This window comes from Canis lupus, chromosome 2, assembly GCF_048164855.1.
Source record: "Canis lupus baileyi chromosome 2, mCanLup2.hap1, whole genome shotgun sequence".
NCBI lineage: Eukaryota > Metazoa > Chordata > Mammalia > Carnivora > Canidae > Canis > Canis lupus.
Window position 1 is genome coordinate 74,971,245 of NC_132839.1, and position 24,707 is coordinate 74,995,951.

The following is a 24,707-nucleotide window of genomic DNA, read 5'->3' on the forward strand; positions in this document are numbered from 1 at the left end:
GAGTGGAGGTGGAATCTGAAAAAGCTCTTACAGTGATTCTGTACCCCTCTTCCTTCCCCTGCGCTGAAGATACCTACTGCTCTGATATACAGTCCTACTTCGAGGAGAAGTGACTTGTCCAAGGTCACAGAGTAATTACGAGGGGGCTGCAACTAAAATGCCTGGTTTGTGGCACAGTCTTGCACGTTCTCTCCTGTCACACCTCATTATGTTGCCTCCTGGGATCTTAATTACAGACCTCAGACTCTCCTCCCCTCCTGTGCCATTTGGGGTTTGGGGTTTTTCCATTTTGGGTGGATCACTTGAATTTTATAAGCAATACCTTTAAAAAGAACACCAACAAATAAAAACTCAGACTTGGACAGCGCTGACCTTATTGAGTTTGTCAGGTGTGGCTGCAACATGTAATTCAAAGAGAAGTTCTGTGAGCCTGCTAGCAAATTCTTCTCCCTTTTCTTCTAAGGCTGGAAATAGAAAATGACAGAAGTAAGAAGCATGATTTATTTTTCATCCTTCAAAATGTGGCAGCTGACCTGACCTGATGGCCTGCAGTCAGAGTAGAAGTGGGGGCTGCAGCGGCCTGCCCCCTAACCCCCATCCCCACCCCAGCTGCAGAGGGCAGCTTAGGAGCTGCCCACTTACAAGCGTGACAGTCAAGCAGGCAGCTGCTGCAGTGTGAGGGGCTGCCCTAGCCCTGTTGCTCGATGTTCTAGCTGGGGTGTCCCAGGCTGGCCTGAAGGCAGCATGAGGATGGGGAGGGGACTTATCTGTCTTATTTACAGCTATAGGTGATCAGCAGCTATTTGTTGAAGGAATGACTGAATGAACATATGAATGCTGTATCTCGGGTCTAGAAGACCTGGACCACACTGTATTTACACCCTGGAGGATTGCTATGCTGAGCACTGCAACCCTAATAATACCCAGGGCACCCTTTTATGTCCACAGAGCCCCAGTGCTGGGCAAGCAGAACCAGTCTCCATGGGCCATACACTATCTGATGTAACTACACTGTGTCTCTGGAGAAACAAGGTTTCCGAGGACACCTGTTGGTCCTATAATATTTCTTAATAGCCTTCCCTCCAGAATGGGAGCTATCTAAGGATGGACATGGTATTTGTTTCTGCTTATTCTTGAATCCAGAGCATCTAACACAGTGCCTGGAACATAGTGGGTACTAACATGAGTATTTATTAAATAAATTGTTGATAAATTATAGAGAATAACATACAGACCCCATATATCATGTTATGCATAATATGTCATCAAATAAAAATAAGTTGATGTCATTGGTGGGCCGGAAAGAGGGATTTTTAAGTTACAATCTTACTTCTTTTCCTCATTTATATCTATGGGTTGAAGCCATTTTTAGAGTTTCAAAGTGCTAAAGAGTTGTTTCCACAATGGGTTAACCACCAGTTTGGGGGGAAATAAAAGCATCATTAATCTGCCCTGATTACACGATCTCAAAACACTCTGGCTCACATCAGTGGGTGAAGGCAGTAGCTTCAGCAAAAGCTAAGCCACGTGAGAAAAACTGTATCTAACACTTGTGTGCATGTGCTCTTTCCTGTTTTACAGACAAAAGGCTAATTAGCAGCCCGTGAAGATAGCCAGGGTAACCTGTAGGTCTTTGTTCAAAACATTTGGCTTAATCCGTTTATTATCACCTTGAATCCATATAACCTCAGGGGGGAAGGCAGATTAATAAATAGAATAGAGAAGTAAGACATATATGTCAGGTGATACGTTTTGTGGAGAAGCATAAGCCAAGGAAGAGGAACAGGGATGGGTTTGGAAAGCAAGTGGGCAACTGACAAGGTGCCATTTGAGTAATGACCTGATGAAGGAGAGAGGTGAGCAACACCGGATGGGGTGCAGGAAGAGATTTCCAGCCAGAGGCTTCACCAGTGCAAAGTCCAGGAGGCTGTGTTCCTGGGCTTGCTCAGGGGGGCAGTGGGGGGGAGAGAGGTGTGTGCCTTGGGGGTGGAGGGAGAGAGATGGCTGTCTTTGTTCAGGATGAAGGGGACACTAGCAAATCATTATAATCCAAAGAGGTAAGTGCACTGATTGAGGAGGCTTTTCCAGTATTGAATCTTGTCCTCAGAGGGGTGTTAAGAAGGCTTCCTGGAGACGATGATACCTGAACCTAGTCTTCAAGAATGAGAAGGCATTAGCTACTTGTAAAAGAAGTAGAGATGGAGGACTAGAGAGAGACACACACACACAAAGCTGAGACACTCTCTCTGCTGGGCAGAGGTCTTAGTCTCTTCCTCTCTAAGCAGGCAAAGTAAGAGGGGGCAGGGACATATCTGGGCAGCATGGCCTAGGTCTCATTCCCAAACTGCTTGGTCCTTCTCATTCTGTATGAGGCAACGCTGCAGGGCAGAAAGAGCCCTGGCTTAGGTGTGGGTTTTAACCCCAGCTCCTGTATTCAGAGACTCTGTGGCCTGGAGGGGCTACTCATGGGTCTTCGCAGCTTCCACACCCTCCTGTAAATTTAGGCTAATAAAACCCACCCATCTCAGTTGTAGCACTGTTGTAAGGATCAAATCATACAACAAATGTGAAAGTATTTTGTCAACACTAGTTTTATCTAACTATATTGTTATGTGCTACAAAGATATAAACACTGAGAGATTAAAAATATTGGGGAATCATCACCAATAAATTAGGATGCCAGGACTCTGTATAGCTCCAGCTTTTGAATGTGCATTTGGGGGGCACCTGGATGGCTCAATGGCTGAGTGTCTGCCTTCAGCGCAGACTGTGATCCCGGGGTCCTGGGATCGAATCTTGCATCGGGCTCGCCGCAGGGAGCCTGCTTCCCCCTCTGTCTATGTCTCTGCCTCTCTGTGTGTCTCTCATGAATAAATAAATATTTTAAAAATGTACATTCTATAAAACAGAAAGGTTTTAACTTTTAGCAAACTTTTAGCAAAGATTTTAGGGAAAAAAGTCACAGGAAAAAAATGGAAGTGGATAAGAACAGATGATAAACAAAGTTGCAATAAAGAATACCTATAACTACAGCTCTTGGTTCGTACATATGGTCCAGATCTTCACCAAGGCAATAAAAATAGAAAATAGCCTCTTAAAATCTCTTCACAACAGTGGTAAACCAAATTAGAGACCCATGGCAGTGTGATAAAATTACATGCTGCTGGAAAGACAAACCTGCAGATCATTAGCTAACGCTATCAAATGCAGAGGAGCCCGATATGGAGTTTATCTAAAAATGACAGTTTGTTGCATTTTTCCAACACTTGCAAATGAATTATTAAGGTGTTAAGAGGCTTTTAGAAAGGTAAATGCTTACAAGAAAAAACAATGGATGAAAATGCTCTGGTTTCTCCCCGAGTTTTCCTCCTGGCTTGTCTGCTCACCCCCACTGATGAGATTCCTCTTTATAGCTTTTAGATAATCCCTCCACCTCTGGAGTTGTCACACTATCCTAATTGGATTGATTTAATGACAACCCTGCTATTCTTCCCTCCCAGTTTTTCTTTACGTGTTTGACATTTATTTATTAAACTAAGCTAATTAAAATTAATAGTGTTTTGATAATCTGGAGATGCCCTTTGGGAAAATGGAAATGTTCTGGGAGATAACAGGGTACTGTCACTTAAGAAAAGACCAGTCTACCATTTAAGCATGCTGTTCACAACTTCAATTTTTTTTTTTTTGTCATATGAAAAAAAAAAATCCCAATTTACTGAGGCTCTATATTAAGACTGGAACACATCAGATGTAGTAACATTTTCTATTTAGAAGTATTGAATCAAGGTTCCTCTCTAAGAAATTGTGCTAGCTGGGGATGACTTGCACTGGCAACACTATTGCTTGGATGTTAGGAGAAATCTGGGATCTTTTTACCCTTTCTGAATGACACACCCTATAGGATCAAGGTCTCCCTTAAAAATCAGGAAACCAAAGAAAAATTACCTGGATCTTTTTGGGTGATCATTACTCTGGAAAACAGGCAGCTCTACTGGTTCACCATGGGCCCATAATAATACCTGTATGAACTCTGGTGGCTGGCGTCTTAGTTTCTCATTATTAAAACAGAGGCTGTCATCCGTTGTGACTCTTGTGAAACACACAAATGCCCCAAAACATTATTCTCCAACAGCCTCTTTGCTATTGGCCTCTGTCTATTCTTCAGTATAATTGAGTCTTCTATTTTGATGCAATGAGCATAAATCTCATTACACTGAAGGCACATAAGGTCAGTATGGGAGACTAAAGCCGGAGATGGTATTTAAATAACAGTTTGCAAATGCTTAGAATAATTTTGCCCTGAGCGTTGAGGCTGAAGCACTTGGCTCTCCAGGTTGAGCTTCGATTAAAGGGATGCAACACACCTGGACACAAAGACACTTCCAGCTACTCAACTGGGATGAATGAGCATGATCGGTACTCTGCGTGTGGTTAACAGCAAGTACAATCGTAAATAAAAGCTATGGTTTATCGTACTTTTGCTATTTTCCCCACCTTGTTTTAGCACTTGAAATAACAATACCAGCTCACATTTTTGAGCAGTTCTGTGTGCCAAGCTCTGTACAATATACCTTTACATACGTTATCTAATCTGAGCCCCACAATAGCCTTGGGGAATATGCATCAGTGTCTCTGTTTTATAGGTGCAGATAATGAGTTTCGGAAAGGTTATATAACTTGCTCTAGGCCAATGCAGCCAATTAGTGGTGAAAATGTTTCAAATGGACCTTTGAGACAGTCCTAGGAGAAGCCAGCCTTGTGTGTCCATGGTTGACCTGTGTGTCAGCATGATTCAAACAATTGTGGTTGCAGGGGTAGGTGATAATACCAGTAAGAAATCACTCTCCTTGTACACAGCAAAGGTTTTGCTATCTTCTGTTCCTAAATGGGCAACCTCAAATAACTCTTTTTTTGTAAAAATTTATTTATTCATAAGAGACAGAGAGAGAAGCATAGAGATAGGCAGAGGGAGAAGCAGGCTCCCTATAGGGAGCCTGATGCGGACCTCGATCCCAGGACCCCAGGATCATGATCTGCACTGAAGGCAGATGCTCAACCACTGAGCCAGCTAGGTGCCCAACCTCAAGTAAGTCTTAAGCATGTCTAACTTTGAAAACTCTTTTTCCCCTCTCAGGGAAGACAAAACAGGTCCTGGTCTCCTTGGGGTCCGGCCATTGGGTGGCTGGAGGATTCTCAGGGGCATGCACCTGGCTCAATGCAGTGTCTGACAATCTGACACATCACACCCCAAGGCCCTGGGTGCCATTGTCAGAACCCCACTTTCTAGGTGGACAGCAGGCCACTTACAAATACACCTTAATTCCTACGCATATAAGTGAAACATAGTAAGAAGAATGTAACAAGAAATCCATTGAGAGGGACGCCTGGGTGGCTCAGCGGTTGAGCAATGCCTTGGCCCGGGGTGTGATCCTGGAGTCCCAAGATCGAGTCCCGCATTGGGTTCCCTGCATGGAGCCTGCTTCTCCCTCTCCCTGTGTCCCTGCCTCTCTCTCTGTGTGTGTGTGTCTCTCATGAGTAAGTAAATAACATCTTTAAAAAAAAAAAAAACATAAAAAGAAATCCATTGAGAGACCTGCTCACCGCATGCAGATAAAAAAGTTAGATCTCAGAGCATAAGCTCTAGTCATCAGGGCCTGGCTCGGCCCACCGCAATCTCGGTTCGTTCGACCCTCTGTGTGTACTGCACGCCTGTGATGTGCCAGGAACTGTGCCACCCACCACAGCAATAAAGATGCTTCTGTCAGGAGAGAGGATGATAGATCTACGTGGCCTGCTCCTGTCAGAAGAGCAGGTGCACAGAGTGTGGGGAGGAGAGGAGGAGGAGCACTTGAATGAAATCCTGCCCTGTTCAGAGGGCGATCTTTATTAACAGCTTGTTTGGCTGTTTCACTGCTTATTTTCCTTTACCTTGTTCTTGAGTGTCTTCATTCTCTAATTCTTTGGCTGCAAAGATGTCTTTAATGGAAATTAGGTCAGTTTTTAAGAGTTCCAGCTTCTCTCCATCGAGTGATGCTAAAAATGACTGAACCTGAAAAAAGAAATAGGTCAGCATCACTGTCATCATTTCTTCCTGTTAATCATGTTTACGTCCAGCTGTCCCCGGTTCTCCCAGGACTGAGGCGATCGGTGGGGGACGGGGGGGTTGGGGCGAGGCCGAGTTGAATGGGCTGAGTTCCATAAGCTCCCTGGGCCTCAGTTTTTAAAATTTTCAAGTGCGATCTACTCTTCGTTGTGATCCTCTGTGAGGAAAATCAAACAGCGAACATGAGACACATTCCACAGGTGCACACAGCAGCGGCTGAATAAATAGTGGTGGTGGCCCTTCTGGCCTCGTGGTTAAAAACACGCGGGCTGTCAACTCTGAATTCAAATAGGAGCCCCTCACTTGTGACTTGTGCGCCCTCGGGTAATTTATTGACCTTTCCTTCCTTATCTGTAAAATGAGGACTAACAGCATAGCATCTACCCTGTAAGGTTATTTTGAGGGTTAAATGAAATAATGTACTTAAAAGTACTTGTAGGCATGCCTGGCCGGCTCAAGGGGAAGAGCATGCAACTCTTGATCTCGGGGTGGTGAGTTCAAGCCCCACGTTGGCTGCAGAGATTACTAAGAAAAAAATAAACTTAAAGAAAAGTGCTTGTAGTGAAGGTCAAGAAATTACATACATATTATGTATATATATAATAATGTGAACATATGCGTATATATAATACATATACGTGTAAACAAACACATAAAGAAATGTTTTATGTATACAGATACGCATACATATACACTTGCTACACGTGGGTTCTGGAACCGGGGTCACAAAAACACACGAGACACATTTTTCTCCTCAGAGATCTTGCAGGCGGGAGGTGGGAGGCCCAGGGTAGCTGCTAACCGCCGTGTCAGGGGTGAGTGGAGTGGTAACAGGGCACCAGGAGGGAACCTCAGTTCTCCTTAGGGGGGCGACAGGGCGGGCAGGGAGAGTCCTCAGAGGGTAAGGTGTGAACTGACATCCTTGCTGCTTATGGTCTTCAGAGCCCTTCTCTGGAAACTGTCCTCTGTAAACACTTAAAAATTACTTGCACGCCTGGCCAGTCATCCTCTGTGAATCTAAAGACTGATATGAATTTCCAAGGTGGCCAGAGCACATGGAGAACCATATAAAAAGTGAAGTTGGACTCTACATAGGAGTGCCAGGGTGGTTCACTCGGTTAAGCAGCTGCCTTTCGGCTCAGGTCATGATCCCCGGGTCCTGGGATCAAGTCCCGCCATTGGGCTCCCTGCTCAGCGGAGAGCCTGCTTCTCCCTCTCCCTCTGCCTGCCACTCCCTCTGCTTGTGCTCTCATGTACTCTCTGTCAAATAAATAAATAAACTCTTTAAAAAAATCCGTAAAGTAGTAAGGTTTTTATGTTTTCATTCTGCAGGTCAAACACCTGCTCTGGAGGGAGAGCCAGCAGAGGAGCCGCATGCTCTTTGGAATATGTTTTAATATTCATGATGGTACTAGATTCACACATCAGGACAAGGAGAGAGTCAGAGAGGGAATCAGGGATGCCAGGCACCATTTTCCTAAAAATTGTAATGAATATCACCAGGGCATAATGCAATCGGCAAGGAGGCTCAGGAGAAGCTTAGCAGGAAGTCATCAACACAAAACCCATTAGTTATAGAGTTCAGCAGGTGCAAGCTAATGCTCTCAGCCTGATGGCTGCCACCGTGCCTTTTTGCTCTGACCCTTCCAGAACCTTCTTTTCAGCTCATATACTCATGATTAGGTCTCAGTGTCCTAGATAGGCCCACAGCAGAGTCCTACACTTTATTACTATTTTTAAATATTCATAATGACTAGTTTTTAAGATTTTATTTGACAGAGAGAGAACACAAGCAGGGGGAACAGCAGGCAGAGGGAGAGGGAGAAGCAGACTCCTCACCGAGCAGGGAGCCCAATGTGGGCTCAATCCCAGGACCTCGGGATCATGACTTGAACTAAAAGCAGATGCTTAGGAACACCTGGGTGGCTCAGTGGTTGAGCGTCTGCCTTTGGCTCAGGGTGTGATCCTGGGGTCCTGGGATCCAGTCCCGCAGTGGGCTCCCCACGGAGAGCCTGCTTCTCCCTCTGCCTGTGTCTGTGTCTCTCATGAATAAATAAAATCTTTAAAAAAAAAGAACTTTTTAAAAAAAAAAAGACTTAACTGACTGAGCCACCCAGGTGCTCAGATTCCAATACTTCAGATATATTTTCTAAACATTAGTTTTCTAAGAGTAAAATTAAAAGGTAATTATTGAACACATGCTTGAGCACAAAACTAGTGAAAATGTATATACACATGTGGGATATTATGATTTCCCCATGTCTTCTGGAGGGTAGCCACCCTCTGGGAGGGAATGCACTGGGGTTTTATGCTTTGGGCATCCACTGGGTGGGGTTCTTTTTAGCACAGGACTCTATTGTCAGCATCTTTCTGCCACAGTATCTCTTTTGCTTCCTTCTAGATCACTGCATTAATGCCAAGGTAATGAGCAATGAGTCTTTACTTCATCCAATAATAAATAATCATGCACTCCTCAATAAATATTCATAGAATGCTGACTAGATGCTTGGCACAGTGCTAAGTGTTGCCGGGAACACAAGGATAGACAGTCTGCCTTGTCAATCTTTTCCCTGAAATGGAGCATGGGGCGCCATTTTGAAGACTCTTGTTTACTTTTTTTGTTAGCTATTGAGTATAATAGCAATAAAAATTATCAGGTGTTTTCTTAAGAGTTATAGTGTACCACATTGCCATGCCTGTTCCTAGAATCAATCTCCTAGAATAGCAATGATAGTAATTCCTTATATTTCCATACAGTGTGTCAGTTTTAGCCAATGAAATGTCAACAGAGGTGATGTGTATCATTTTTGGGCCAAAGCTCTTAAAAACTGGGACTGAGCCCACATCGGGCTCCCTGCATGGAGCCTGCTTCTCCCTCTGCCTGTGTCTCTGCCTCTCTCTCTCTCTCTATCTCATGAATAAATAAATAAAAATTTAAAAAATGGGACTGAGGAGCACCTAGGTGGTGCATTGATTGAGTGTCCAACTCTTGGTAGGTCATGATCTCAAGGTTGTGAGATCGGGCCCCGCAACAGGCTTCACACTAGGTGGGGCATCTGCTTGGGATTCTCTCTCCCTCTCCCTTTGCCCCTCCTGCTCATGCTCTATTTCTTTCTAAAACTAAACAAATATTTTTAAAAAATGGGAGTGTACCCTCTACACTTCTGTCCTTACACTGGTAGGATAAAGATGAATAAAGATGACAAGGAGGCTCTAGAGGATGGTGACCCAGACATACGGGAGGCCACAGGCCCAAAGGGATGTGCCCAGTACTAATGTTACTAAAGTTACCCTTCCATAGCCTGTATGGATCTCTTGCCAGGCTGTGCTCCTTGTGTTGGGACCATCCACTGGAGGGTGCATCCCTAGGTCTAAAGGATGGCTAAGAGGTGGCTGTTTGCAGGGCTGCAGGTACAGCGTAAACCAGGGCATCCTCACATGTGCACATAAAGCTCCTTGAAGTGAGAGACAGCTGGAAATAAAGGGATAAGAGCAGGAGGAGGGTGGCATGGAAACGTGAGGAGTTTGAGAATTCTAGATGGGAATCTGATTTTCAAAGTCATTATAATATATTCTTTAACAGCTTGTTTCAAAAGTCCTCTTAACTTTTTTAAAAAAGATTTTTATTTAGTTATTTAACAGAGAGATTGAGAGAGAGCGAGAGCATGTGAGCACAAGCAGGGGGAGTGCCAGAGGGAGAGGGAGAAGCAGCAGACTCTTCCCTGAGCAGGGATCCAATGCAGGGTTTGATCCCAGGACCCCGGGATCATGACCTGAGCCGAAGGGACACTTAACTGAGTCACCCAGGTACCCCAAAAGTCCTTTAACTTGAAAGTATTTGGTATGTATAGGAGGTCTAGTTAAATTTTAATTCTAGATAAACAATTCTAGATAAAAAAATGAATATTATCTTAGTATGAGAGTGTGTCCCAAATATTGCACAGGACATATTTACACTAAAAAAGTATCTAATGTTTATAAATAGTTGAAGTTTCACTTGGCATCCTGTGTTTTTATTTGCTAAATCTGACAACCCCAGCAGGAGTCTCCATTTGTATTCTGGCCAGGAGCCTGTGAACATCTGGATGAGTCGAGGGGAGACATAAAATGGACAGAGCCTGGCCCCTGAATCCCTAAGGCAAGAAAGCCTTCTGATGACCAGGCAATCCCATCTTGGACTGTTACAGAACTGAGGATAACTCCTACTGGTTTTGACCCATACATTTTTAGGACTTGTTTATTATAGCACCCGGTAACTATCGTTACTAATCCAAGAAAACATTCTGCATTCCTTACCATGAATACTACAAAAATCTCCAGGCTGGGGGAAAGGAAGCAAAGCTTGCAGGAGCAGTGTGCAGACAGAGGGGAATGCATCCCTCCAGGGACCCAACCCCCTTCCTAGCAACATCAGTCCTTTGGGGCTCTTTTCCAGGAACCTGGAACTCTCCCAGATGAGACCTGTAACAGACCCCACCAGAGTGGAATCGCTCTACCAGCATGATAACTTCAAGGCACCATGCATGCCTGTCATGTTTTTAATAATAACAACACACACACACACATATAAAACATAAGGATGCATGTAAAAATAAGATGTCATCGACATTATTCATTGCATATACATATATGTATAAAAAGGTAGCTAACATTTGTTGAGAATTTATGTACTAAGCAAGCTGCAACTGGCTTCACATGGATTACCTCATTGAATTCTTTTAATATTCCTATGAGACAGGTTTTATTATTATTCCCATTTCCTGGATAAGGAGATTGAAGTGAGAGGGGTCCAAAATCATGCAGCTACTGAGGAATATTTGATCACATAATGTCTGACTCAAAACCCAGCTTTTGGAGGAACAATTTACGCTTCCGTGGAAAACTGCATTTTTTAGAGCATACGTTACCGATTATCTGAGTCTATGGGAGCAATTTCACAACTCTTTAGATTGTAGCTAGCTGATAGCAGTGCAAAATAATTCTTGTCCACAGACATGTGAATAGATTCCGGAGGCAGAGGGGCAACCTCACCTCCTGTGGAAAAACGAGGTTTATGCCCATTTGCACATGCACTGCAAAATTGCTCTACTCCATACAAATGTGCGCGTTGGCTTTTTCCCTTGAACCACTTGTAACATCTACTTCCTTCATTTAATGAAGGGGCTAAACAAATTCTTTAATTCGTGTGCATTTTGTATCTGTATATGAGGTATGATTTTGTTTTTTAAAAAATTACCCTTTAACAGTTTAACTGGAAGACTGTCACTGATGACTCCAGGATAACACGAGGAAATAAACACAGATAGTAACTCAGTAATCTGGAGGGAGGGGGATTTCCATCCTGTTTGGTTCTTAGTTGCCTGTTGCATGGCAGATGCCATTTTTCCCTGCCTAGGTGGGCATCAAGAATGTCTCAACCCTTTAAAGTCCAAACTTAGAGGATGTGGCCGAGAGAGAGTAAAAAATCACTTCTCTGTTCTAAAGCTCACTTCCAATTTCCTCTTCTCACCGGAGGGCTTGCTTCCCTCCAGCGATGTCACCAAGATGACCCAGAGCCTCTCCCAGAAGGCTCAGAGGGTGCTGGCCTGTGGTTTCTACTGGAAAAATACCCCAGAGTATAGTCAGCCTGACATCCACACAGAAGAGCTGTATATACAGGAATAATAGTTTTAAACTGCTTACAAGAGTGACTATATAAGTACCATGTGAGTATTTGCTAAATAACCCTCCCTCCCACATAGATACTTGAAAAAAAAAAAAAATCTCCAAACTCTGCTGATTTCTGTTATTTCTGTTCTGCTTCTTGAGATCCCAATGGGGGAATGTGAATGGTCAGGGCTGTTAGGAAATTCCCAGGTTTCTGTTTAGGAACAGTCTCAAAAAGAACTTTAACTCCCAGTAAGATGATCCTGCTCTTTGTGCAGGCAATTTAACAAACAGGTGAATAAATCATTACCTAGCCCATAAAACCCCAAAACTTTGCAGTCTGGAAGAAACCTCGATGCTTTGTTTTCACTGGGTGGAAGTGGTGACCTGGCCTGGGGGTAAGGATCACTTTTATTTTGCTGGCCCTCTTCGGGGCTGGGGCGGGGTCATAGCACAGCACAGAGAGGAAATAATATGGAGCATGTGGGAGTCATCAGGCTTTATAATATTTGTAACCCTAGCACAATACTCATGAGGTCCTAAAAATGAGATATTTTAATGGCAGATTTTCTTGTTTCTTTTGTGTGTAAGAAAACACATTGGTGAACATGGTGTTTCAAGTGACCATACCTTGCTTTCACTTTCATTGGATAGAATTTCCAGGGCTTCCAGGTGTGACAAACCTTGATACTCATCAAACAGCATCCCATAGTGTGCAGTCCTCTCGGCCGTGAGCTGCTGGGCCAGTCTCTGTTTCTCTTTCTCTTTGGCTTCCCTTAACATCTGCAGAAATACACACAATGTTTGTGCACTAGATCGTGCTCGTAATGAGCGCTTACTCATTTCCTGTGTAAGACGTAGGAGGAGATGAGGGCTGGCTTTGTATTTGTGAAGAGTAGGTTTTAGTCGCTTGGGAATTTCTAACAAAATGATTCTTTCATTGACTCTACCGACAATTTTTACATAATATTCCACTTCAAATTTTACATGTTCATTATGTATGCAACAAAACAAAGCAAAAATTCTCTGCCTGGGAACAGGATTGGAAAGAAGCAACACAGAAGCTGAGCGAACAATGCTTTCCGCCAAAGTGTTTTCCATGTGTGTGATTTTCTTATCTTCTAAAATACCCAAATTTTCCATAATGAGCAAATTGATGTGCACCGGGAAAGTCTCATCTATTGTGACAGGGTTCATTGCAACTTCTGCACCCAGGACGACCTCAGAGCAGCCACATGCTGGTCTGCTTTGATCTGAGTTAACATTATTTTGAAAATTTTATGTGCGTGGTTATTAACCATCTTTGATGAAAAAAATTAATAAAATATAAACTCATCATGCATTCCTCATCAGGTACTGAGTATAAACAAGAATAGGAGCTTATCAGTTCTTGAGAAGGATGACTGTGAACGGCATCCCTCTCCATGCTGATCAAAATTTTTCTCCAGTTTTCTTTTTTGTTGATGACATAAAGAGAACAAAATGAACACGAGTCCCTCAGTCAATCCCAATTTCCTGCCTTTGCTTTCTGTGATTCTAAGCATCTTTTATTTGGTTCCTCATTAAGTTTACTGGGCATTGTGTTTATAGGGTTCTTTAGTATCTAAGGAGAACGCCATAAACACAGTGGCCGCCACAAGTTCACAAGGGAAAGATCAATGGGAGAACAGACTGTGGTTTTTACTGTGGGTCAATAAAACAATCAAGCTCCTTCTCCTTTTGGGTTCCTGAGGCTGGTAGCCAAAAACTCCCTGGGCTGCAGAAAGAATTCTCCCCTCTGTCGGTCTTTAAGACTAAATACGCACAAGCTCTGAATTTTAAAGTTTTCAAAACAACCTCGTCAAATTACCACTGGGGTTTTTTTAACACTTAGCAATAAAACCCCACTGTTCCCACTGATCTTTCTGGCTCCGCGATGGTGGTAAAAACGAGACAACTGGACACTGAAATCGCTTCCTTTCCCTACGACAACTCCCATCTCTAAACCTGGGCTTTGGGACCGAGGGGAAGGGATGAAGCGAAGGGGGAGGAAAGGTCGCTCTGCAGGGATTCTGATGCCCTTGAAAAAGCTGCAGGGAAATTAAGGTTGCCTGGAGAAGAACCGGCTTTCCAGGGGAGATGGGCTGAGCACAGGAGCGGCTCTGGCGTGGGAGTCTTCCCGCCTCTGGGCAGCTCTGCAGACTTGCACCTGTGGGCCCCTCCGGAGGGGGCGGGGACCCTGTGCCACGGGGACAGGACAAGGGGCCAGTTCCGGGAGCTGGTGTAGGAACACCTCGGGTGCCCCTGGTTATGTCGTGTGGATGCGGAAAATCCCAGCAGAGCTCCCGAAGTCAGGGGTGACAGCTTCGTCCCGCCAGGGCTCGGGCTGATGACCCAGGAGGCGCTCTTGCTGCCTCCGTATGTCACACCCCGCGTTCCCTCCATTGGGCAGTCTGGGGGGACCTTCCAGAATCTCCCCGGAATTTGCATTCGCCACGGCTTCCTCCTGCTCAGGTAATAGCCCTGGCCCCAAGGATGCGGGGGGATGCCCGGGGCCTGGATGCTCCACCGGCACCAGGGCGCGCTCCCTGATCCAGTCCCAGGGCAGCGGGGACACTGCGGGGAGCCGTCCTGGCAGATGGGGACCCCTCTGTCAGCGCCTTCAGCTCACGGACTGTCCCAGGGCTCTGCTGGGCCTTCCTGAGGACACGGGCACCTTGGGCGCTTCCATCTCATCTCCTGACCTCTGCCCCTCTCTGGGGCCAGGCTAGCATCTTGATCTGAGGGACCCCCCGACCTTCTTACCCCCCACCTCCATTTCCTTTCTTTGCATTTCCCCTAATGAAATCCTCACGCGTTAAGGCCACCTTGGCCTCTACTTCTGGGAGAGCCTGGGCTGGGACACCCTCTCTCCACCTGGTCTCCTTGCCCTGGGCCCTTCCCACACCCAGTCTGTCCTCAACACAGTAACTAGAATGATCCTGTTACAGTCAGAGCTCATCACTCCTCTTTCGGAAATGCTGTAACGTGTTCCCCATTTCATTAACAGCAAAACCCAAAGTCCCTACAAATGCCCTCCAGGATCTGCCATGACCTGTTCTCCATTACCACTCTAGCCTCATCTGTAACAGCTCTCCTCCCGGCTCACTCCTCTCCCACCATGTAGCGTCCTTGTTCCTTGTCCACACTAGACAGTCTTGCCTCAGGGCCTTTGCACAAGCTGTTCTCATGGCATGGAATGTGCATCACTCAGATTTCAACATGGTCAAGCCCCTGATCTCCTTCAATTATTTGCTCAAATGTTATCTCCATGACATCCTCTCACAATCCAATTTAATACTTAACCTGCCTCCTCACTCCCACATTCCTGCTCTAGTTTTTCTTTTTTTTTCCACAGCACTCAATCATGTTTTAAAATACTAGATAATGTTGATGGTCTGTTTGTCTCTCCTAGCTGTAATGAAAACTCCTTAAGGACAGGGATTTTAATCTATTTTGGCTCCTGATGTATCTCAAGTGCTTGGAACAGTGCCTGGCACGGAGTGGACATTCGAAATGCATCTGTGGAATGAATGAATGAATAAATGAATGAAAACTTACTGTTTGGAAGGAGAATGGAGTCAGTAGTATTGTGGTGATCCAGTTTCAGCAAGGCAGGGGAATTAGAGATGCCATGCTCAAGTGTGCCCCAGAATGTATATCATACTCGTTGCACTTTTCCAATGTGTGATGGGAATAAACACTGCAGATGGCTAGTGTGGATTCTCAGGTGACGTATTTACATGAGTGTTGCTACTTAGTTTTTAGCAATAGCCTGATAAAAATTGTGAAAGTGGCCCCAAACCTACAGTTATCTGGGAAGCTGACCACATCCAATTCTCCATTTTATAGGTGTATAGATTGAAACCAAAGAAGAGTACAGTTAGCCAGTCTCTGGACTAGGTCACATTTTTCCCATACAGCTTCTCAACTAGAATCAAATTTATACATATTCACATATACTTATTTATGTATACATATGAATGCTTATATGTTCATACATGTGATATATAATATATCGTATATATGTATATATAAATTTTATGTAAATATAAAGTCTGTGACAAAAAATATTCCTACAAGCTCACCAAATACCCTCTTCCTCCTAGACACATGGCTAAACTATATTTCTCAGCCCGCCTGAGTTGAATTAGGTAGATCCTGCGATAAGTTTTGGCCAAAGGAATGAGGGTAAAGTCCTCCATTGTCCCATCTAGCCCTCTCCATCCTACCTTCCCCTCTCTGTGAGAGTAGAAGTAAAAAATTTTAGGATGGAGGAGCCACAGGATAGGAGTTCAGAAAAAAGGCTGCCTAGAGAGTCCCTGAATAGGAACACTCACATCGTAGGAGCAAAAGATAGACCTTTTTTTGGTCTCAGTCACACTGATCCTCGGGGGTTAGTTTTTTTGTTTTGCTTTTGGTTTTTTGCAACATCTACTATTAATGACCTGATTCATATAAATCTGTTTTCTTTTTAAGGATCAGTAGGGTAGTGGTTTAGATGATCCCGCCAAGTTCTGACCTGAGCTATAATATCAGAGTGGTTATGTGAGTGTTTTTCCGGAAGAGACAAGAGGAAACAGTTTAAGACCAAACCCTTTCAGGAACTGCCACTAACATGATGTCAGTGATAGCTCCTTAGTGGCTTCTTGGGACTGAGCCGTGAGAAGATGTGTTTGTCCGGCCTGTAAAATTTACAAAATCCAGGGCCATATCAGCTGCTCTTGATTTTAGGAAGGCAAGGACTGAGGTGTATCTGACCGCTAGGGAGGAAGGGGATGGGTGGTGTGCTTGTACTCTGGAATATGAACAGGGCATGTGCCGTCTATAAAAGTAAGTTCAGTATTAGGGTTTTATACTTAAAAAATAAGAGAAATACTATTTTTAATTTACTTGACTACTATAAGTAAGGAAAACACAGATTAAATCCTTTTCTATTTTTTTAAGTAAGCCCTACATTTGATGTAGGGCTTCAACTCATGACCCCAAGATCAAGAATCGCATGCTCTACTGACTGAGCCAGCCAGGCGCCCCATAGATTCAATTCCTCATATCATATTTCTCAAGGAGGGCTGGAAAACTTTAAAGCTGGACGTGTGAGAACCTCATCCTTGCACATAGTAAGAGGACTATGAATTAAAATTCCAATGAGATACCATTTCCAACTATTATATTGACGTGTAATGACAATAACAATAACAAGCACTCCTGAGTGTTTGCTAAGAGTCAGGTACTATGTGAACTTATTTAATCCTTACCTCAAAGCTATCAGTAGGTATTGATGTTATAACCACTGTATAGATGAACAAACCAGGACACAGAAGGGTTAAGTAACCAGCACAAGGTCATGTAACTAGAAAGTGGTAGAGTGGGAATACACACAATAGTGTTTTATATATATGTGTGTGTGTGTGTGTGTGTGTGTATTTAAGATTTAATTTATTTATTCATGATAGACACAGAGAGAGAGTCCGAAACATAGGCAGAGGAAGAAGCAGGTCCCCCACAAGAAGCCCAATGCAGGACTTGATCTCAGGACCTGGGGATCATGACCTGAGCCAAAGGCAGATGCTCAACCATTTAGCCACCCAGGTGTTCCTACAATAGTGTTATAAACTGAAGGCTTGTGTCTCCCCCGAAGTCTTATGTTGAGATCTAACCGCCATGATGGTATTTGGAGGTGGGGTCTTTGGGAGGGGATTAGGTCGAGAGTGAAGCCCTCATGAATGGGATTAGTGTCCTGATAAAAGAAACCCCCGCAGAGCTCCTTGCCCCTTCTACCATGTGAGGACATAGCAAGAAGACAGCTGTCTATGAACCAGAATGGGCCACCACCAGACACGGAATCGGCCAGTACCTTGATTTTGGGTTTCCCAGCCTCCAGAACTGTGAGAAATCAGTGTTTGTTGCTTGTAAGACACCCAGTCTATAGTACTCTGTTAAAGCAGCCTGGGTGGACTGAGACAAATGGCAAAAACGTAATAATCTTCAAGAAATCATTAAATAAATAAAGCAAGGTACAAAAGAGTGTGGTTAGTATGCTACCGTTTGTCTGAAAAGGTAGATATGTGTGTATCTGTACCTCTATTGCATGAACACACGTACGCATGCCCGTATCTATAGTTTTATGATAATTTCAACAGAATCCATAAGAAGCTCTTAACAGTGTTTATCTCCCATGAGAAACCAAGTGGCTGGGGAAAGAGGTGTATTAGAAACTCAATTTTCATTCTCTACTATCCTATGTTATTTGAATTTAAGTCATGTGCTTTAAAATACCTATTTAAAAAGATGAATAAAATATATTTATTTTACAGACTGAAAGAAAACGTTGCAAAAGTATATAATCCCACCTGTGATAAGGAAACGGTTCTCTCCATGAGTGTCTTGGTCCGCTTAAAGCCTGGGTCACTCTCCGCAAGGACATTCATGGTTTTCTTACCGATAAATTCCAAAGCGTCAAGACCGCCCGTTAAGACACTTTTACCCTGCAGATGAGATAATTGCAGGAGATTAGTTTTTGCCTTTTGCTATTCCACAGCAGTCAGCAACTCCTAAATGGCACCGTCTTCAAATATTAAAATCAATATAAAGTCACAATTTTTTCTTATCAGGGATTTAATATTCGCTTAATCCTATTTTCTTTTACTTGGAAAAGCATAAATCATATAATTTCTAGGATATATGATATTATTTAAAAAGGATGCTTAGGAAAAGCCAAAGCAAATTTGGGATTAATTTTGCTGGCTCTGTGTGTATGAGTAGATATGTATCTAAGACAAAAAATTAATAGGTGATCCCATTACTGTTTTTGTTTGAAAAAATGTTAACCCAAGTAACAGAATTATTTGGAGCAGTCTATTAAAATGTCAGATACTCTTGCCAATTACTGAATTCTTTAATCTAGGGCCTCGGAGTGTAAGACCCTTAGGCTGTTTCAGATGGCTCTTGCATACTTTCAGAAAATAGTAATAACCGCCCATAATTAGTATATTCATGAAATAAGACAGGTTGATTTCCATATACCACTGGCTTTGGAAACTGTTCTATCATACAGTTATCCTGTTGCAAATCCTCTTGTCAGTCATTGTTTTTCTTAAAAAAGAAAGATTACAACAACCAAGGTTTACTCACATAAACTGTTCATATAAATAGAACTGCTTACATTTCTTTGCAACTTCTGTCCAGATACTCCCACTGGACAACTACAATTATAGTATGTGTACATCTGTGTTTTTTCCACCTTACATGAATTGATATACATTATTATATCATTGCCTATATATATTTCTAATCTTCTTAATTAATGCTTCATTAGCAATATTAGACTTCACTGAATATGCTTTAGTAGTCATTTCCATCTCAGACACTTAGCCTTTGTTTTCAGATTTGGGAGCCAATCAATTAGTCACACTATAAAACAGATTTTAACACACACATATTGTAGAAGGACTATGGGATACATCAGCAATTTATATTTTTGCCTAATTTGGTTTATTTTAACATCCTATGAGGGAGTACGCTGGTAAAGCATAAAATGGGAGAAGGAAGGACATAGGGACTTTGATTAAGGGACTTTGGTGGGAGCGTCTGGAGCTTTGGAAAAGGAAGTATCGGAAGGTAGAAGGAAACACAGAAAGGAAATGAGGTACTAAAGACAAACTCAGAGGGCCCTGCCTTGTTGCTCAGGGAGACGATGAATGCATGTCTCACAACCAGGGATAAGGAAGGTGCTCCTCCCCATCCCTGACCATATCCACCCCACACTGTAGACATGTACTCCTGAAACATATTTGCTGCTTTTCATTCACCCTACTTAGTCTAGAGGACCTCAAGTTTCAAGAAGAGCAGGTATTTTCTAATTGTGGGTAAGATACCCTCACATGTGTGTCCACATCCTTCTCTTCTTCCTGCATTGCACTGTACTTGCCTGTTGAGTTGTCTCTGTCTTCCAGAATGTTATGCCGTCTTATTTGTCAACATATGCCCAGCATCTAGCATAGCTCCTGGTACACAGTGACAGCTGACCACTTTTCTTTTTAAATGAATGAATGAATAAGTTGGACATCAACTATATTTCTAGAAAAACTAGTTGGTTGGTCTTACACAGCAGAAAATAAACCTTTTCTTCTTGGCACTGAAGACCAGCTAGTTGTGTCATCTCAGTTGGAGTGACTCCCCCTTTCTGCATTATTCATCAGTGTGCTGTTTTTTTTTAAAGATTTATTCATTCATTCATTCATTCATGAGAGATACAGAGAGAGAGGTAGAGACATAGGCAGAGGGAGAAGCAGACTCCATGCTGGGAGCCAGATGCAGGACTTGATCCCAGGACCCCAGGATCACACCCTGAGCTGAAGGCAGATGCTCAACCGCTGAGCCACCCAGGCATCTCTGTTCATCAGTGTTATGTTGCTTCTTCAGGACGCAGGCAAGGGTCTGGGGTGGGGGATAAATTCAGGCTTACCTAAGGTAGGGGGAGAGTAGGAATTGGGAGGTAGGGGTGGGGTAAGAATGTTGGTCTTAGTTATCTGGAAACACTTCAGAAACATCTCAGGATGTTGTTCCCAATTCCCTACCAGCATTTTTTAAAAAAATTTGAATGGCTTTATCATTTTCAAATTGTTAAGAGACACAGACCACCTAGGAAAAACAGCTGTCTCAGCTCTAAGAAAGAGGCCTCCCTACTCCCCGAGCCGGGGGCTGTCCTTGCAGCTGTTGGAAAGGACACCGTCACATCAGACAGAAAACATTCCTTCTAAGCAGCTCTTTGCTTTGAAACATAAAATATTTTTTTTTGCCCTTATTCTTTTAGTGCCAAGGTTACGCCCACTCTGTAGGAGAAAGCAAAACAAAACCCTAATCCAAAGTTATGAGCAAGGCCATCTTCTCTCTGATGTTTCTAGGTCACTGGTAAATACAGATATCAAAAGGAGGCGCTGGGAGACGCAGGGCAAACAGAGAAGCAGCTAACAACTCACTGTGTTTTGAACCACGTTGGTGATGGTTGACAGCACACCCCGAGACCCGGAGGCAGAAGCGGGTGGGCTTTCTGCAGGGCTCTGATCTGCGGCCACATCTGCTGGTAAGGAGAAAAAAATCCTCATAGAGCTCATCCTGCTGGTCTGAACTCAGAAATCTCCCATTTGTGCACATAACACACTACAGCCCAAGCCCAACATGCCCCCAAATAAATGCACCACTCACTCCGAGGGCCTCCACTTCCAGCATCAGATTGGGCCCCTTCGGAAGAGCTGGAGTTTCCGCTATGAATCCGCAGGGTGGCCCCTGCTTTTTCCTTGACTGCTGTCAATCCGTGACCTGTCAGGAAACAAAAATATGGTTCACGAATACTCTAGAAATCTGCAGTCTGCCAATTCAATAGCTCATGTTCCAGAGCTGTTGCAGGCTGTAGGTGTACACCCCGGTTGTAAGAGTGTGGCGGTGAACAGCGTGGCCTTCTCCTCTTTCCTAAACTCCTCAAAACCCGGGCATGCATCATCCATTCTTGGATTCCTTGCAGGCCCAGCCTGTCACAGACACTCAGTTAATGTTTGTTGAATTGAAATCAGAGGCTCAATATGCTCTCTCAAACTGTTGGGTGCTCTTTTGGTGCAGAGGGTGCAAGGTCTGGAGCTGACAGGTCAAAATTAAAAGGCAGATCAATGAGAAGACCCGGAAGGGCACCCACTGGCTCTGACAGTCATCGGAAGCAGTCACAGTGGGGACACGAGCTCTAACTGGTCAGCCAGGATGAGGGACACTGGCTTTACCCCATCTGAGCAGGGCCAGTATACCCATATTCTCCACAGCCCAGCACAGTGGGTGTTTGATAACTATTTGGTAAACACAGAGCTGCCCTCCTCATCCCAGCACCCCCTGCCACTCACACAAGCAACCCCTGGCCTGACAGATAAATACTCTTGTCTGCATTTTATTCTGGAGCAATTCTTTTTTTCTCCTTAGAGTCCCCCATGATGAGCTGTAGCTTTTCTCAAGTTCCCAAACAGAACAGCAAAATTAATAGTCTACTGACAGTGCTAGGTGGCTGTGTGAGTTCTTGAAGGAGAAATAGCCCGGCATGCCATTGTCCCCTTAGCCTGCAGGGAGAAAGGAAAAGATTTCCTCGGGAACCCAGGCAACATCAGGTTGTTAAAACCCAAGACGGCAGCAATATTAATACATGGGGTGGGGGGAACCCCAAATCATGGCAGGGTTTGAGAGCCAAAGAGAACCACCTACTCTTAGAAAGCACTGCTAAAATGACCAATTATTCATCTCCTAAATAAGAGAAATGGATGAATCCCAAACCCAAATAGTAGTATTTTACCAGTTGTAACTTTATTTCTCAGAGTGATCGTAATATAATCAGGGCACTGATATTTACCAAACAGAGGGCTAATTATATCCAGTGGAAATCACCTGTCATTACACACAATCTAGGAAAGAGGGAAATTTAAGAAACAGTATTTACAATGTTTACAACATTAATTTCATAGAGACGTAGGTCTATATTCATGTGTAGCTCATTAGATACAGTTCAAATTATTACTGAGTTACTTGGAAAAAAACATGCCCTGTAACTGCTAAAACTGAGCCTTGAATTCATGTGCCCTACCTTCCAATAAATTCCAAGCATTTCAATGGAAACTTCCTGGAGTTTCAGTAACACACTGAAGTTATAGGATATCATCGCACTTATTTACACACCGAGTCCATACTCCTTGCCATATTTTAAAAACACATATATTTTTTAATTAAAACATTTTTTTGACATTTTTTGTTACATTTATTTTCCAAAAGGAAATAATGTATGTCCAAGCCACAACCCTGATTCTCATTGAGATTTCTGTGGGCTAAAATAAGGGAATAAATGAGTTTGAGAAGGCTGGGAGGTGTCTGCTACACTTTCTTTGTGAAAGCCATGCAGGAAAGATGATTCCACATCCTTCCTTGAGAACAGGCAGGGTTTAGCGAAGTTCACTGCCGTCATCATCTCCTCCTTCATCTTCTATATCCTTCTCATGTGAGGGCCACGTCTGATTCATTAACGAGGGAAAACCAGCTTCTCACCATCTCAGAACACAAATGATCAGAGTATGTCTGCATTCACTGCCTCTAGAAGTTACTTTGTTTTTGGAGGGAAATACTACCTCTGTGTTCATATAAATGGGATGTGCCTGTTTATTACACATGATACTATGTTGAAACTCCAGACACACAGACACGCACACACACTCACGGTTTTAGTGAGGCGTAACTGAGATTTAAACATTTTTGAAAAAAAGATAAATAAAAATAAAAAAATTTGTACATGTTTAAGTTTGCTCCACTTGGATCTTCTGATGAACAATTCTCTTTTCTGAATTCTTTTGCTAGTTAAAGTACATCTTCACTGCATTCTGCTAGAAAGAGAAAGCTAAAACCTTCACAGAGAAGGTTTAGAGGATACCACACCCTACTTTGAAGAATAACTTCTAAAACTTTACTAAGTGTGACATCTAGTGCCCAGAACAAGGAAGTAATAATATGGAGTCTGTTGCCTTTTGATTGTGATTCATGCTCAGAGATATTGATCAGATTTTACCAATAATAGGAAAAAAACCCAACCAACAAATACAAATAATGCTATAGTGTAGTATAGCATGGATTCTTCACATGTTATCCTGAACTCTTCCTCAAAGAAATGAAACTCCTCCAAATTCTATGGAGGAGTTTCAATATAGAATATCCTCTCTGCCTTGACTTACTGCAGCAAAAATTGGTGAATATTGCAAAGAAGATAAGGATGTTGTGCAAATGCTGTGATACTGTATCATTTTAAAGCAAACGTTCAATGACTGGCTGGCGTTTCTCACCTATACTCTAGTGGAAAGCATCCTAAACTTTGGAGTCAGGAGACTCGTGGAGGAATTTGGTTTCCATCACATACTAGGTGTGTGGTCTTCGGGAGTTACTTAACCTCTCTGAGTATCTACTGTTGTGTCTTCCCTGAAAGGAGGATGATAACATCTATTTCCCAGGGTTCTACAAGGTCGGGAAGGAGAAATACGTGAAATCCTTGGTCCTGGCCAACAGTTACTGATCACTTACTCTGTCCCAGGCACTGAACTAAGTATTTTTAGTATAGTGAATTATCTCATTTAGCCTTCTCCATATGAGGAAAGGGATATTATTATACTCATTTTACAACGGAGAAAACTGAGATCTGGTGACATGAAATCATTTGCCCAAGGTCCCAAAGCCAATAAGGGGCGGAGGCAGGATTTGAACCCAGTTCCAACTCTAGAACTTACATACTTAATCACTATATTATATTGAGAAAGTTTTATATGTCATTTACAGTTTATTAAATATCATTTTAGTCCCATTTCTTTTTTTTAAGATTTTATTTATTTATTCATGAGAGTCACAGAGAGAGGGGCAGAGACACAGGCATAGGGAGAAGCAGGCTCCCTGCAGGGAGCCCGATGTGGGACTCGATCCCAGGATCCCAGGATCATGCCCCGAGCCAAAGGCAGATGCTCAACCACTGAGCCATCCAGGCGTCCCTTAGTCCCATTTCTATAACTGCTTGGAAATCATATCCTTGATCAGGAGCTTTCTTATTTTGAAAACACTGGCTTAGGTTTAAATTACTTGACTTACCTAACTTTGACCAGACAGCAAGGTGAAGGTCACCTCTGGAATGGAACCTTTCTCTAATCCTGCCCCTTTCAGCCAGGTCTTGGGTTGACCTACAACCCTGGGTTGGTGATATTTTTAGAACCATCCTCTGCTGTACAGGCACAGATCCTAAGACATAATCACTTTCCTGATATATCTTATACATCCAGCTTATTTTTTTTTCTTAAAAGGCACTGTGCTATCACCAAGCCATTATCTTGTGAATTCCACCAAGATCAAAACAAATAAAAAAAAAAAGTGTTGGGGTTGAGAG

The 24,707-nt window shown here is 43.2% G+C and overlaps 1 protein-coding gene across 3 annotated transcripts in view; it reads right to left on the minus strand.

Moving 5' to 3' along the window:
* FAM114A1 (family with sequence similarity 114 member A1) overlaps positions 1-24,707 on the minus strand; it is a 68,539-nt gene that overhangs the window by 13,769 nt on the left and 30,063 nt on the right. For 2 of the 3 annotated variants that reach the window (XM_072807447.1, XM_072807449.1), the window contains exons 4-9: positions 20,975-21,088; positions 20,749-20,849; positions 18,121-18,255; positions 12,380-12,532; positions 5,929-6,049; positions 373-464 (exon numbers count right to left, since the gene is read on the minus strand). In XM_072807447.1, the coding sequence (XP_072663548.1) occupies positions 373-464; positions 5,929-6,049; positions 12,380-12,532; positions 18,121-18,255; positions 20,749-20,849; positions 20,975-21,088 (716 nt within the window). The remainder of the gene's footprint in view (positions 1-372; positions 465-5,928; positions 6,050-12,379; positions 12,533-18,120; positions 18,256-20,748; positions 20,850-20,974; positions 21,089-24,707) is intronic. The other variant, XM_072807458.1, reaches the window with a different exon arrangement.